Source organism: Suillus discolor (assembly GCF_016758755.1).
Source record: "Suillus discolor strain FC423 chromosome Unknown F5147scaffold_11, whole genome shotgun sequence".
Taxonomy (NCBI): domain Eukaryota; kingdom Fungi; phylum Basidiomycota; class Agaricomycetes; order Boletales; family Suillaceae; genus Suillus; species Suillus discolor.
Window position 1 is genome coordinate 15103 of NW_024541258.1, and position 16278 is coordinate 31380.

Here is a 16278-nt window from a genome sequence, read left to right on the forward strand (position 1 = left end):
AAATGCACGAGTTTCCAATCTCGGAGCTTGAGAATAGCCCGTATTGAGTTCCATTATTCGGTTCTGGGAAATCAACCCCACAACAACGTTCAGCATCGTACTATCAGTGCAATGAAGAGCGGCAATGGCAAAGGCCCAGTGCCACCACTTATCATCATTATAGGTCAGTCTAATCAGACAAATTGAAGTAGTGCCAGCACCGCTATGTTGTCAACTTCAAGTTGCGGCGCTCGTATTATCTACTAAATGAACTGCCTCCATCACCTAATCCCCAATGCGTTGCTAATTATGAGTACACCCTATAGCCAGTACTGTCGTTACGCCACACTGAGACAACTTGAATGTTGCATGGGACACGTTGCATCCATGCATTGCAGGGATTTTCATATCTGGCGCCTGGACCGCATCGACGTCTGTTCTAACAATCCGGGGGATAATATTACTGGTACATGAAAAACGCCGAACACGCTGCACGTCAAGATTCTCCTTGCGCCACTGGATTTCGTCCGCAGTCGAATCATCTTTGCGATGTCGTCGTTTCCCGGTAGAGGACTACCTAGTATTGTGAGTGGTGTTTTGCCCTTCCTCAACACAAAAAAGTTAATCCCGAAGTCAGTTACACACTCCAAGTCAGAGCGCAGCTTCGCATCATACAGAAACATGCAACGTTCTCATCTTTGGAGAAACGGGCGCTGGTAAAAGCTCTTTGGTCAATTTGGTCGCCGGGACGCAAACGGCGCCGACATCCTGCGACGCTACGGGATGTACAACCGAATCCAATGCGTACGATGCCTTAATCCAGAATGAGACCCTAAAGTTGAAAGTGAAACTTTTCGATACAGTCGGTCAGTGCAGTTCGCCTCTCTTTGCTGTTTGTTGCTGAACCGGATTACAGGTCTCGGTGAGGGCCCTGAAGGAACAGTCCCCGATAAGGATGCTCGGCGGATTCTGAAGAAGCTCCTTCGAGATCTTATGAAGCAGCAAACCGACATTCATCTCCTCATGTACTGTGTGCGGGGTGTGAGAGTGACGAAGGCGCTCTGCCGCAACTACAATTTAATCCACTCTGAAGTGAAGGAGAGAGTTCCAATCGTCCTTGTCGCCACAAGTTTAGAAGACAAAAGACCAGAAATGGAAGAATGGTGGAGGGATAACGAGCGATCCATCTCAAACTTTGGGATGACCTTTGCTGGTCACGCATGTGTCACCACAGCGACTATTGACAGATATGCAGGGGACGAGCTCAAGCGGCGCCGAACACAATCATACCACGCCGTCTGTCAACTTATCAAACAGTGTCGCCTGTCGCAAAGGGTTCAAACACCACTGTCTGATGTCGGCCGACATGGGAAAACCCCTCGTACCCATATTTTACCAATGTCGATAAGCAGGAAAAAGCATAAAGATATCGTACTCGCTGAGGAGACAGCGGCAAGCGCTGGTTCACTCGTTCACCATGCCGTGGCAGAGGAGATAGCGTCGACAGCTCCTGACTTACGACTCTGTACATTACAGGATACAGCAACTGTTGATCTGCATGACGAGATTTTCAAGGCATTCGAAACCATTCGGCTCAAGGACCCGCGTCTAGAAATCAAAGAGCACTCGATCCCACCCGAAATGGGTGCAAGGTGTGTAGTCATGACATGCTTCTTCCGCCGTATCTCTCCAACATTCATGAACAGTGACGACGATAAAAATATCATACTTGCTGAGGAGACGGCGGCAAGCGTTGGTTCCTTCGCTCACCACGCCGTGGCAGAGGAGATAGCGTCGGCAGCTCCTGACTTACGACCCTGTACATTACAGGATACAGCAACTGTTGACCTGCATGACGAGATTTTCAAGGCATTCGAAACCATTCAGCTCAAGGACCCGCATCTGGAAATCAAAGAGCACTCTATCCCTCCCGAAATGGGTGCAAGGTGTGTAGTCATGAGATGCTTCTTGCGCCGCATCTCTCTAACATTCATGAACAGTGACGATGATAAGAATATCATACTTGCTGAGGAGACGAACGCAAGCATTGGTTCGCACGTCAACGTCATGGCGGGAGATGAGGTAGCGCCCACAGCTCCTGACATGCAGCACCGTAGCCTGCAATGTTTGGAGACTGTCGACCCGGACGACAAGACCTTCGGGGCGATCGAAACCATTCGACTCGAAGACCCACATATTGGAATCAAGGAGAACCCCATCACTTCCGACAACGATGATGAGTGCGTATTCTTCATATGTTCCTTGTGTCATGTTTTGCCAACATTGACGAGTAGGAACAATGATGTCGTACTCCCGGGGGAGATAGCAGAAAGCAATAGTTCACGCGCCAACCTCGTAGTGGGAGGTGGGGTAGCCCCCACAGCTCCTAACATAGAATGCCGTATGCTGCAATGTTCAGATATTGTCGACTCGGATGACGAGACTTCCGAGGTGCCCGGAACTATTCGACTCGAGGACCCGCATCTGGGAATCAGACAACCGACATTGACGAGTCGGAAGAATGATGTCATACTCGCTAGGAAGACAATGGCAAGCAATGGTTCTCTCGTCAACCTCATGGTGGGAGATGTGGTAGTACGCACAGCTCCTGACGTGCGACGCCATTTACTACAATGGTCAAAGACCGTCTACTTGGATGACAATACTTTCAAGGGATTCTTATGCCTTGTGAACTTGCCTCTTAGAGCCAGAGGATATACCGCTATCGCTCCCAAAATGGGTACAAGGTGCACAGTCTTCATATTCTCCTCGTACCACATTCCAATTTGATTGGTAGGAACCAGATCCCAAGTATCCTGTCCTTTCGTCGACTCGAAGACCTGCATATAGAAATCACAGCAGTCCTTATCCCTCCTAACATGTATGCAAGGTGTGTAGTCTTCAGGTGCCCTTTGTACCGCAGCTGTCTGATTTTATAAGTAGGAACAAGCATACGATTATGGTGCTCTTTTGGCAGACTGAAGCAAACAAAAGCTCACTCGTCAACATTTTGGCGAGAGAGAAGGTAGCGCGCCCAGCTCCTGATATGCGACGCCATCTGCTGCAGTGCACAGAGGCCTTTGACGAGACTTCTGTTGAAATTTTTCGATTCGAGCACCTGCGTTCGGCCATCATAGAGTACCTTGTCCCTCCCGAACTAGATGCTAGGTGCGGAGTCTTCAGATGATCTTCGTACTATAATTTGTCTAATTTGAACAGTAGGAAGAAGCATGAACTCGTCGTGCTCTTTTGGCAGACGGGAACAGGAAACAGGTCACTCATCAACCTCACGACGGGAGAGCCGGAAGCATCCACGCCTAATATGCTACGCCGTATTCAATGTTCAGAACCTGTCAACTCGGATAACAAGACTTTCAAGGTGTTCTCACGTTTTGAAGATCCGCATCTGAGAATCAGAGGATACCATATCCCTCGAAACATGGGTGCAAGGTGTGCAGTTTTCAGTTGCTCTCCGTTTCGTATTTGTCTAATTTAACCAGGAATGACCATAAAATCGTCACGCTCTTTTGGCAGACGAGAACAGGTAAAAGCTCACTTGTCAACCTGATGACGAGAAAGGAGGTAGCGCCTACAGGTCCCGACATGCAACGCCGTATTTTGCAATGTTCGGAAACCGTCGACTTGGGTGACAGGACTTCCGAGGTATTCTTACGCCCTGAGGACCCGCCTCTGAAAATTATAGAGTACTCTATCCCTCCAAAAATAGGCGTAAGGTACACAATCTTCAGATGCTCCTCGAACCATAGTTGTTTAACTTGATTAGGAAGTCTAAGCGTCAAAGTATCGTGCTCTTTGGGGATACAGGAGCAGGCAAAAGCTCACTCATCAACCTCATGGCGGGAAAGAAGGTGGCGCGTACATCTCCTGACATGCAACGCTGTACGATGCACTGGCAAGAGTATGACATTGGCTTCGGCGACACATCTTACAAAGTCTATGATACAATTGGACTCGAGGCACCGCAACTAGGAATCAAGGAGTACCTCGAGTTGGTCGAGAATGCCTATCAGCTTATCGAACGATTGGATAAACAAGGTGGCATTGATCTGCTTTTATTCTGCGTTCGCGCCGGCAGAGTCACTGCTACGCTGCAGAACAATTACAGGCTCTTTCACGAATTCCTCTGCGAGAAGAAGATTCCCATTGTTCTTGCGATCACGAACCTTGAAAGAGAGAATAGGATGGAGGACTGGTGGGAGAGAAACGGAGGTACCTTCGACAAGTATCAGATAAAGGTCGCTGGACATGCGTGCATCACCACCGCCGATGGACTGGATGGCAGACACAAAGACCTTTATGAAGAATCGCGCGTCACGATCTGTGACCTGATTGACAAATTTACTGCAAACGAGCAGAAGCAAACATGGTCAGGAGGGGATAATCTGTTCGTGTCGTTGACGAGTAAACTGAAGAAGTTGTTGAAGGGGAGTTTGCATGTGAGAAGGAAGGATATTGTCCCTCATCTCACTAAGGGTTGTGGTATTTCTCGGGAAGTCGCAAAACAGTTGGCTAATATGATCAAAGCTACTTGACTTTACCCTTCCCTTTGTCGTTAATATATGGATTGATATTACGTATTCCAGTACAACGCTTTCACAAAGAACGCCACACGCACAGTCACTGGGGCAGACAGTTGAATTAATGAAATTTAAAGGAACGTTGCTGCTTCTGTATGTCTGAGTGTCGAGAAATCTAAGAAACTAGTAAGGGGGGGGCCTAAGTGGTATGCTTGCGATGAAGTGATATTTGGAGACATACTGAGTGTGCCATACACGAATACGGTGAATAGCCACCGATGCCCGTTCCAGCGCGAGTCAGAGAGGGCCAGGCTGTGGCCTGCATAGCTCAAGATGAAATGGGGTCAATGAATTTTCATAACCAATACAGCGAACGTAGATGCAGTGGCGATTGAGGTGCACGTTCTCTCGCGAAGCAAAGCAACGAATTGTAAATAGCGGTGGTGAAACGGTGATAGGCCTAGTTCAGCACTGGATACGAACTTTGTACTTGTGGTACAAGAAGTTCGAAGGATAATAATAATGACGCTCACGTTGCACCCATGATTGTTATGTGTAGAAGGTCGCCGGTGGATCGACCACTCGATAATAATAACTATATGATATCGATAGCCATGTGGTGGTACGTTCTTCTGATTTGATGTCGAAAAAAGTACTTCCGGATGAAATGCAGACCAAAAACCGTGGCTGGGCTGTGCATGTGTTGAACGTCTGAACATGCAAAAAGTTGAACAGTCTTCAGCATAAAAGATGCTATTCGGATGATCCTGAGATGTCACGTGCTTAATAGTACGGGTAATAATATTTATGGTACGTACATATTGCAATATTTGCGGCGTTATCGTGTGTAGCCGCACCGGTAAGGTCAATACCCAAACGAAACTCATGCCGATGAGTCGGATGTGATCGCGCCCATGGATGTGCCAAAATTGACCTAACCTTCAAGCCTCCCCAGTGCCGCAATCTCGGAAAGTTGAAAACGACTGGAATGACCTGCAGCCTGCAGTTGAGACGTCCGAGTGCACATAGTAGTGCGTATATGCGTATTATAATGATGTGACTTAGCTATTGACCTCATTCGCCAACATCCGAAGACCCGTGTCGACCCATCTGTTTCGCCGTTCGCGATTCCGAACGATAAGGTTCAACGTTCCGTTACTGGCTCGATCAGAACACTGTTGTGTCCGACTCGGCCCTTCAGCTATCCCATTGAGCATTGACTAACCTTTGGACTAGAATCTGCGAGCAAACTTGTTGTCCTGTGAGGGAAGCATGGCCAATCAAGATTCTTTTCCTCCATCGCGCGATGCACGTATTATAACCTCCGTTTGGCATAGATCAAATCAGCCGCGGAGTGACTTCGTTAAAACGTCTTCGCGCCATATGCAACGGCTTCACGTCATAATTTAAAGGGCAGACAATATTAATCCTGGAAAAACGCCCTGCCAAGTTTCATTCCAGATCCGCAACGCTCTTTTCCTCAGTAGAAGTACTACTGTCTCGGCTGCGTTTTTAAGCAACCAGTCTGGGGTACCCAACTATCCTTACATCCCCGCTCGCCCGATTTTGCGTCTTTTTCCGCATCACTGTCTTTAAGTGACACACTCTTTGCCTCCGGCTTTGCAACATTCCTTCGTCAGATGGAGGAATTACCCTCAACGGGGAGAAGCATATACCAAGAAAACATCGACAGCAGCAGCACCCATACTCTTGGTGGTCGGTCGACCACGTCATTGAGAGGTAACGTGACCCTTGTCATGCCATAATTTAGTCGGACATAATCGTGACTCTGTGTTACAGGTCATGCTGCCCCAATTTCAGGAGCTGGCTCTGCCGTTGCTCAGTCGGAGTTAGATTTATTCGCTGATCCATTTGCCAGTACTACTCCGGCTGGAATAACAATCAATGCCCCTGCACATCAAACCGAAGCCGATATTCCTCAACCAGAGCATCAACCAGCAGATACAGATGCAGTAAGGTTGCCTGCTGCTGCCCCTAGACCTCATCTATACAAGCGAAGATGGTTTATAGTCACTTCAATCGTTGGTGCTTGTTTAGGTATCGCGTTACTTTTCATCGTTCTGTTCCCTGTGCTCCGCGCAATCGTTCAGTATGTGATTAACCAATCTACGTTGGATATCCAACAAGCGGCAATATTGTCACCTTCAAATACGTCGTAAGCGGGCATCGTAATACACAGTAAACACGCTCACTAATTTATCATGCAGCTTCACTTTAGCAATTCTAGGCGTCGTAGGTATTTGTGTTACATTGCGACCGTATCTGTTGACCATCGACTTCAGGTATCTCATACTGGTATCTTCTCCGCCACAGTGGCCTTCTCGCAGCCAGTAAACGTGAGCTGGATAAATGGCAGTGTTGAAGTACCTCTCGGCTATATGTCGCTTTCGACCCTGCATGCTTCCAATAAACGGGCAACGATCAACGATACGACGACCTTTTACATCACAGATCAAAACGCCTTCGGCCGCTTCACAAGCTCGATGATTACATCGCAAAATTTCACTTGGAGGTTACAGAGTTCTAATCTGAATGTCCAGGCAATGAAGTTCCCTACCGCGCATGGTATTTCATTCAATAAGCTGGTGACCATCAATGGTGCAGCATTCCCATTCACGTAGATTTTGGTGCAACTGACAAGGATTCTTCTCAGGCGCGAACAATTTTGCTGGAAATGTCATTCTCAAGGATATGCAATTACCCAGCGACAATCCTGAGGGAGGCATTGATTTTGTGGCGGTCACGCAGTTGAACAATACAAGGTATTCGTATTCTTCAACCTAGAGCCTTCATTACATTCTGACCTGATAACTTGGTATAGCCCTTTCACACTGGGGCTGGGAACAGTAGTTTTTGACCTCGTGTACCAAAATGTCTATCTTGGTACTGGAACGGGACTCAATACGAACATTGTAGGTCGTATATTCTAAGTTCTCAATTTCTATGCCCCAACTCGCTTTAGGTGCCTGGTCCTAACAACATCACGCTGAGCGGTATTTTGGTACCCCAGACGACGCCCGCCAACCTTGCGTCGGTCTCGCAGCTTTTCACCAATTACATCAATTTCGAAAGTTCGCCCGTAATTGCAATGGGCAAGTCAACACTGCAGCCAGATGGCTCGCAGATATCTTGGCTTAGCCAGGGTTTGGAAAGCCTTCAGCTAACAGTGCCATTCAAGTCAACCACGCCAATCAACCCAATTCGGGCTATCCAGATAGGGAGCATGGCGCTTGCGTTCACCCCAGAGACGGCATGGACCCCGCGAACGGATAGTAACTCAGTTCATGCGACCATGCGTGAGTGATTTGCGTGAAAGCAGTCCTGTCATTATGTCTGACTCAGACGCAACAGAATTACCTTTCGGGTTTGGGTTGTCTATTGACCAGATTCAGAATGAGTTTACAATTGTCAAAAACGGTTCGAATGTCGCGGGATTGAATACGGTATGATTGCCCACTTCATTTTCAATTTGCCGGTAACCGTCTTACCGCGCAGCCTCTGGGTGCATCAACATCTTCAATCACTGTGCTGAGCCCAACGGACACTGAGGGCACCATTAACATTACCATTTTAAATAGTGTTTTGAACGCTACAGATGCAGAGCATGACAGTTTCGCCGCATTCAGTAAGTGTACTGTTTTTGAATAGTGCGATTGGTAATTGTATATTCTGCAGACATGGAACTCACGGATTCTACCACGACCAATTTCCTGCTGGTTGGCAATTCTCGTGCGGTCGCGAACATGAGCATTGGCCAGATTACTTTGGACCCTATCAAGGTCAACGTGTCGACCAGCCTCAGTGGCCTGCAAGGTCTGAAGGGGTATACCACTATTGGGGCTGTCGACGTTATTGGCGGGACCCAGCAAGCCCTTAATCTTAGCATCGACGGCAAGAAGGTTTCTTAGCTGTTATTAAACTGTGGCTGATTTCATTCGTAGTGTCCATCTATAACCCTTCCAATCTTGATCTCGCTACTGGCGACCTCCGTTAGTGGTAGCAGCCAATTGTAACTATTTGAAACTGATACATTTATTGTCACAGAACTCCAACTGCAACGCGGTGGTGCAATCCTCGGAACGGCACTGATGCCCAATCTGACACTGAGCATGGGGAATAACTCGGTTCATTCGATATCTGCTTTTGATGTACGGACGTCTACCGTCTTTGTGCCCACAACTTTTCAGTTAATCACATTTACAGCCTAACAACTCACCCGAAGGATTGCAAACACTGAGCCAGTTTGTTGGCGGTCAAGGTATGTCTTAAATCTTTATGTTCAAAAGGGGAATAATTAGGTTGCCAGACGTGGAGCTTAATATCGTAGGCTACAGTGGGAGCACACAGGTCGCTTCTCTTCTGGAGGCTTTTGAAAGTATGAACATCACTGCCACGCTCCCTGGTCTCAACTCCAGTCTTTTGTCGACGGGTTCTTTGGAGAGTAAGTTGGCTTGCTTGTTTTCAGACCAACCTGTTAAACGATCGAGTAGTCCTTCCTACCACTTTCGTTACGAACAACATCAGTCAGGTCACTGTAGCACTCGTCAATCCTTTCACTGCAGGCTTTGACATCACCAGTATCTCATCCAATGTCACCTCGCATGGCTTGCATCTTGGTTCCATTAACACTGCGACGAGTTTTAACTCTGCAGGGAAATCGACTTCGAAGTCTCCTGCTCTCAACATGACCATGAACTATGATCCGCCGACACTCTTCACACTGACTCGCGTGCTCGCCGTGCAGGCAGGTTTGGATCCTACACAACTGGACGGCATCGTAGCTCTTGGGGATTATCAGTATGTAACTGCCACGACAACGGACTCTGAGCCAGTTCCTCAACAACAACGGAGAGATAACATATACACGTAAATTCTACAGTTTTCTTTCTGCTTCTGATATTAAATCGACTATTCAGGGGATTCAATCTGCTAAATTTTGTTGACCAAGCGTTCAAGCAGTTAAGGAGTGATATAGAGCTATCTGCACAGCTTACGATTGGTTCGAATTGTACCGTGAATTTGCTTTCGATTGCTCACAACAATACTGTTACAGGGAACTACGCGACGATACTCAGTTACACTCAGACTGATGTCCCCATTTCCACGGACAGCAGCCTCAACTTAATCTTACCTATCTTGGCGAAACCTATCGTTCAGAAGGTCGTTGGTGGCAGTATCCTGGGGTGATTAACATCCGATTTTTGCAGTTAACTTTCGCTGAAATTATGTTGTAGTGTGGAATCTGTTCTCATCACTAACCCTCAGGAGACGATGTTTGGTATGTGTCAGAGTGTAATGTCTTGCACATCTTACCAGAAGTTTTGTAGGGACACAATTGAATGGAAGCATTACAAACGCCGGGCCTTGTCTGTCCTTCTATTCCACTTAATGCATACTTGTTTAACCTCGTTTTGACAGTTGATGCGACAATCACGTTCAACAACGGACTCACTGTTTCGTGGGGCGGTCAGCCGATCGGCGTGATGAAGATGGACCCCGTTGATGTCGTCGGCGATGTCGGAGCTACTCTCAATGTGCAAACTACGTTTGAAGTTGCCAACGCAGATTATTTGGCCAATTTTACTAAGGTGGGAGAAACATCATCCAATACATTGCAGTTTTTCTGAACGTCTCTAGGTCATGCTAAATAGTGAATCGTTTGAATGGGACATTTCTGGCGATAACCTGACTGGTATGTTCATGCTGAGTTAAAGTGCATCGTTACTTACGAGTGTTCGGCGGATACATAGTCAGTGCCCTTGGTATGTTAATTTCGCAGAAGCTTGGTACCATGTTATTGATAGGCCCCAAGGCATCGAAGTATCCGGCATCTCTCTTCCTTCCAAAGTGGTCACCTTGAAGGGTTTCAACGGTCTTAAGAATGGTGTGGTTATCAATTCCTTCGACCTCCCATCCAACGACCCTGCTGGTGGAATCCATCTGACGATTAATTCAGAGGTCATCAATGTATGTTTTCCTTGCTCAATCTTGATATCTCGTTTATGTCTCTTGTATTGTAGCCTTCTCAAGTTGGCATTGAACTCAGCTCCATTGCGTTCAACACCTATGCGAATGGCATTGAGATAGCTCCAGTCTCTTCAACTTCGACCATCACGCTAGCGCCGAATTCTACCTCATCACTTGGTCTAGTTGGTCGGCTCATTCCGCAGAACTCTTCAGAAGGGCTTGCAACTGTTTCCACTATTTTCAACAACTATATTCATGGCATGGACAGTCAGGTCACCGTCTATGGCGCTGGTGCTGGTCCAAGCGATGTAAGATACCTGTTGTCATCAGAATGGTGCATGCTGATCACACCTGCAGGTCACTTGGCTAAATGAAGGTATACAAACCCTTCAAGTAGCGACATCGCTACCGAACAAAGGAAAACTTGACATCATCCAGTCGATTAATCTCGAACAGCTGTCTCTCATGTTCACCGAGGCTACAGCATACAATCCAATGTCAGGCAGTAATCTGACTACCGCTGCGTTCACTCTGCCTTTCGCTTTCCCAATCGATATCACGGCGCTTGCGCAGAATATTACTGCTGGATATGATAGCCAATCTTTTGCTGAACTGGTTATCCCATGGGGCCCCAGCACGACTGACGTTCAGAATCGTATCATTTACTTGACGTTTAGCGATGTTCCGTTTGCTGTGTATTCTGACCAGCATGAGACTTTCCAGAGTTTCGTGGCCGCTACGACGCTGGGATCTTCCCAGATGTTGACGCTGTCGGGCACTGCGAACACCGATGCCTCTACGGCCGTTGGCGTGTTATCTCTAATGGACATCGAGTTCTCTGTGCAATCTACGATCGCGGGATTGCAAGGGCTCAAGGCGAAACCCGCCTCTGTTGCCAATCTGGACGTCAACCACGGATATTCAGATTACCTACTGATTACAGTGGACACTTCACTTTTCAACCCGAGGTACGTGAAATTTGTTAGGAAGACGAGTCCAATATAAATGCGTCTTTACTCGCTCGTAGCAACCTGACAATTGGTGAGTGGCAGCGTACTTTTGATTGTTGCTATTGACATTTGCTCTCAGGTACTGGCGATGTTGCGTTTGCATTGCAGTTTGAGTGAGCATCTTCTAGAATTCCTATGCAATACGCACTAAGTGGCTGTCAATAGAAACCAAGTGATTGGTTCTGCCGATTTGGTGGGTATTCATGACCTCGCAGATCCTCCGTTTCGACATTTACCTTTCCATCTGTAGAGCAACATGATCATCCAGCCCGGGAATATATCCTATCCTACTGGTATTGTCATTTGCTCTGAGTGTAGACATTTGCTCATCGTATCCATTAGATATTCATTACTCCCCTCAAGGATCTGCGCAAACAGCGGCAGGACAAGCGATGCTCGAGAACTATCTTCAGGGTATTGATTCACAAACAACCATTATGGGGACCTCCAGTTCCACTTCGATTGGCTCTTTGGAACCGGCTCTTGCGCAGATCAATTTGTCACTAGTGACTATCCCGGCCTTGCACCAGAACCTCATTGGCAGCACTTCCCTCGGATTTCCAATTGATATAGTTCAAACTGGTGTGGCATCGACGACTTTCACTTTGGCAAATCCATTCACAGCCAGCATCAATATGCTTGAAGTCACTGCAATCGCGACCTACCACAACCTGACCCTTGGCGCTATCAATCATGTTGACATGTCTTCAAACCCAATCCATGCTGATGGACATTCCAATATCACGTCGACTGTGCTTCCGTTCAACTTCAACCTCGACCCGTTGACCATCATTAGGTTGATCACCACTTCCGCTCAAGAGCACAATGTCGACCTTGGTCCTCTGACGAGTTTATTCCAGCTGGTTATTGATAACCCGAGCTTCCACCCACCTGTATGTCTAAAGTTTTTTCTCGACCGGCACCTCAATGACCTCTTCTTCAAGGTCAATGCGTCGGTGGATACAAGTAATCCAACTTGCATCAGGTATGATCACAACATCTCTCCAGGTTTAAAGTTTTCTGATGTAAAAAAACACTAGCGGAAACCAGTTCGACATCGATGACGCCATTTTGAACGCGTTGAAAGGTTTACAAGTCACACTTGCCGTGAATTCTTCCGTAAAACTTGATGATTGTAAGCGCCTTAACTGTGAGTTGTTCGGTGAACTCAGTGATCTACTAGACGCAACGAATCTTGCCTTCAACCAATATGGGGTTTCGGCTATTGTAAGTCTGGAACCTCTGCTTGTCTCGACGCTTATCACTCAATTGATTACAGACGGACAAGACGTCATTGTATCTGATTGGTGCGGTCGGTGGTCCTATTACCCAAAACCTTGTCAATGGCGCCACGCTAGCTTTCAACCAAGCAAATATCACGTATGCTTCAACCACTTATTTAACATCTACTTTGGTCACTGATGGTCGGGATAGGAACATTACAAACGAGGGCTTCCAGCTCTCCTTGCAAGGATCCTTGACCAACGTTGGCCCTCTAGATGCTCTGATCGAGTTTGTTGACCCAGTGACGTATGTCTTCGCCCAGTTTGTATCTGTAGGTGCTCATTTCGGACAGGGTAACGTGGCAAGGTCATGATATTGCAACGATTGCACTGCCTCCAGGTTAGCTGGTTCAAACAGATCACACGCGGGATACTCATGATGATCCATACTAGTGTGTGCTGCCGCGAATACCGGGGTGCCGAATTATAACACCCAAGGCCAGCTAGTAATCACCGACCAAGTCCAGTGAGTATAATTGTATTCGCGGAATCTTTTGTAGATGCTGATAACAGTACCAGGTTCACCTCATTTGCGACGTATTTGCTACACAATCCAAGTTTTGATTGGACGATTTCTACTTCTTCCCTCAAGCTAACCGCTCTGGGAACAATCTTCAATGGAGTCTCGATGTCAAAAACGATCACCTTGAAAGCATTTAATGGTCTCCCAGGCGTCACGATCAGTAACTTCCAACTCCCCTCCGACGATCCAGCTGGGGGAATTACGATGTCGACAGACTCTATCATTCCTTCCCCTGCTCGTTTGTGCAATTCCTTCTACTATCCCTTTTCTTTCTAATTTCTTCTCCCAGAACTTGGCATCGGCCTCGGAAATGTTGGATTCCAAGCCTACTTTGAGAATACTTACATTGGACGTGAGTGAAGATTTGATATAGTCGAAACCGCTGTCTAATACCTTTTATAGCACTTACCGCTAGCGACCTCGTCCTCCCACCCGAGTCGTCAGTGACATCCCACCTCAATGGTCAAATGATACCTCAAAGTGGCTCTGGCCTGAGTACTATTGGCAAATTATTCTCAGAATACCTAGCTGCAGACAACATCACGCTGAATGTTCAAGGCGACACTGTTCAACCTCCAGGTGCAAACGGACCAGTAACTTGGCTCAGTACCGCCTTTAAGACTCTCACACTCGATGTCATTTTGCCTGGAAAGAAGTTTGACGTAGGTTTATCGACAACGCAGGAGAAAATTGTACTAATGATGAATAGATTATCCAATCCATCGTACTCTCGGATTTGAGCTTGACAATGCAGAGCCAGGACCATGCATATTCTCCGTTGTCAGGTTCCAATAACACCGTGGCACAATACAAGAACCCCTTCGGTTTCTCATTACAAGTTATTCAGTCTACCGTTAACATAGACCTCGACTATGGAGGTACAGCTGCCGCCCAGGTAATGTTGGTTATCAGTCCATGTTAGATTTCACTAACCCTTTTGTAGCTGAACCTTCCTCAATCCGACAGCATTGGAGGGGTGTCGACTGGGAATCTCGCTGCCTTGCCAATCAGTTTCCATAATGTTCCATTAACTTCAGTCAACAACGGCGCCTTTGAAGCCATGTTTGCTCAAGTGACGGACAAGGATTCGGCAGCCCTAGAATTGAGCGGAACCGCTGATGTGACCGCCAAGACTGCCATTGGCGATGTTCCTATCTCAGGAATTGCTTTCGATGTCCCTTCAAGCCTAAGTGGTGAGTTTCGATACAAACTAGCTTCCATTCATGCTTAAACCTGTGTAATAGGCATGAACTCCTTTGATAGTAAGGCAACAATAACCAACATCTCGATTTCTGGCAGTGGTGGGAACGGTGGGGATCAATATATCATCTCGCCCCTCACGTCTTCGATGAACAACCCGTCCAACATCTCGCTTGACACAGTTGACATCGCCCTGCCAGTGTACTACCAAGATGTCATGATTGGTCGAGCAGCATTCGATGTGCGTGAATGATTGACATGGATATAGTCCTAGCTGAACTTCTCATTTAGCTCTTCAACTTGGTTCCAGGAGAAAATACAATTCCAGGAGAGTTCCATTACGAGCCGGCAAATCCGAATGATACCGTAGCTGAGGTTGCTGTCATGGACTTTGTTATAACCTGGTTATTGATTTCTGTGACGTAGGCCTTCCTCACCAGCTTCCTGCAAACCGGCAATAGCCTTCCAGTTACTATTCAAGGAGATTCTGCGAGTACACCATTTGCATCACTCCAACCAGCACTCGAAGGCGTGACTTTGACAAGTAGTGTCACGGGTAAGCAGAATCACGTCTGCCCACCCTTTATTGCTTATAGAAGTCGTAGGCTTGAACGTCGATCCGATCATCTCCCACTTATACCCTGAAATCACCCTAGCCACACTCGTAACTAACGAAATCAATCTCAGCTTCGACGTACGTATAATTTCACGCGTGCTCTAGATGTAAACTCATACTGTGTAAGGTTACAAACCCTCTCGATACTGAACTCGAGATCTCATTTGTGCAAGCTGATGGCTTGATCAATGGAGAAATTTATGCGCATTTAGACCAGGCATTCAGCTCATTTGTAATCCCTCCAAAGCAGACTGTTAACAGTGGAAAGTTTGGAAATGTTAAGCTAGTTAAGGGTGCCCTTGCGTCCCTACCCATCATTCCATTGGGCTATTTGGACATCCAAAGTGTAGTAACGACGAGGTCAGTGTTGGCACATAACTAGGATGTATGGAGTCACTAACCAATACCGTATAGGGTGGGCAGTGGCGGATACCAAATCCCATGGCTCCATATCAATCAAAACCATGTCACTGCCTCGTATGATCTCGGCGTCAGTCTCGTGGACCTTTCTTCAGCAGGCCAGTCAATGACGGCGACAGCGTCGCTTGGTGGTTTGACCGTATCGGTTCCCTCACCGCCAGCCATGACCGTGGGACTTGGATCCTCCACACCAAGTTCTGGAGTCCTTGCATCTGCGGTACCTGGGCCCTCCGGACCCAATCCAGTAAGCATGCGTTCTAACTGTCCTGGGTTTTAAAACTGAAACTTCGCCGCAATTCCAGTCCGCTCTTCCTCTGCCCACCCCCCTGGGAAACAGCACGAATGGACCGCTGTAATTTTATTGTAACTTATTTTGCGATTTGGGAAATCGAATACGCTATGGTCTGCTTGTTTTTAGCGTTGTGATCTTTTACGTACGTGTCACGGCGTATTGTTGCAATCTCTATACCCATTGATACTTTAGTGAGCTATTAGAAGGCTGCTCATTATCTTGCGGTGGGCCAACTGATTGATAATCTTTAATTCCTGTTTGATACATCAATATTTCAATGTCAGACTGTCTTTTCACCTGTGCTAGGCACGTTGACTCGGACGTGCTGGGATGTTCCAAAGACCCAAGGGTCATTTAAAAATGTAGTTGAGTTACCAGTGAACACTCTAAAAGGGTGAACGTTTTCGCTAAAGACAGTCACTTCAGTAC

At 47.1% G+C, this 16278-nt stretch overlaps 2 protein-coding genes across 2 annotated transcripts; both read left to right on the plus strand.

Moving 5' to 3' along the window:
- The first annotated feature begins 83 nt into the window (after positions 1-83).
- Positions 84-4627, plus strand: F5147DRAFT_630903 (P-loop containing nucleoside triphosphate hydrolase protein). Its single transcript, XM_041432789.1, has 6 exons — positions 84-163; positions 306-564; positions 617-845; positions 896-1295; positions 2920-3073; positions 3774-4627. Exons 2-6 carry the CDS (start codon positions 529-531, stop codon positions 4530-4532), a joined length of 1578 nt encoding a protein of 525 aa, XP_041296015.1. The 5' UTR covers positions 84-163; positions 306-528; the 3' UTR covers positions 4533-4627.
- A 1150-nt stretch (positions 4628-5777) lies between these two features.
- Positions 5778-16117, plus strand: F5147DRAFT_787614 (uncharacterized protein). Its single transcript, XM_041442966.1, has 49 exons — positions 5778-6257; positions 6318-6693; positions 6746-6770; positions 6821-7136; positions 7192-7300; positions 7360-7450; positions 7501-7834; positions 7890-7981; positions 8034-8163; positions 8214-8437; positions 8480-8534; positions 8583-8686; positions 8742-8796; positions 8845-8979; positions 9029-9404; positions 9455-9537; positions 9592-9721; positions 9773-9816; positions 9866-9904; positions 9957-10126; positions 10176-10230; positions 10289-10300; positions 10351-10505; positions 10559-10813; positions 10863-11473; positions 11533-11546; positions 11595-11628; positions 11681-11708; positions 11766-11808; positions 11858-12408; positions 12460-12500; positions 12556-12650; positions 12699-12742; positions 12795-12895; positions 12950-13045; positions 13092-13138; positions 13192-13264; positions 13318-13559; positions 13611-13673; positions 13724-13983; positions 14031-14216; positions 14265-14514; positions 14566-14762; positions 14813-14896; positions 14948-15077; positions 15127-15215; positions 15265-15497; positions 15552-15801; positions 15860-16117. The coding sequence occupies exons 1-49, from the start codon at positions 6158-6160 to the stop codon at positions 15911-15913; spliced, it is 7281 nt and encodes a 2426-aa protein (XP_041296016.1). The 5' UTR covers positions 5778-6157; the 3' UTR covers positions 15914-16117.
- Positions 16118-16278: the final 161 nt, after the last annotated feature.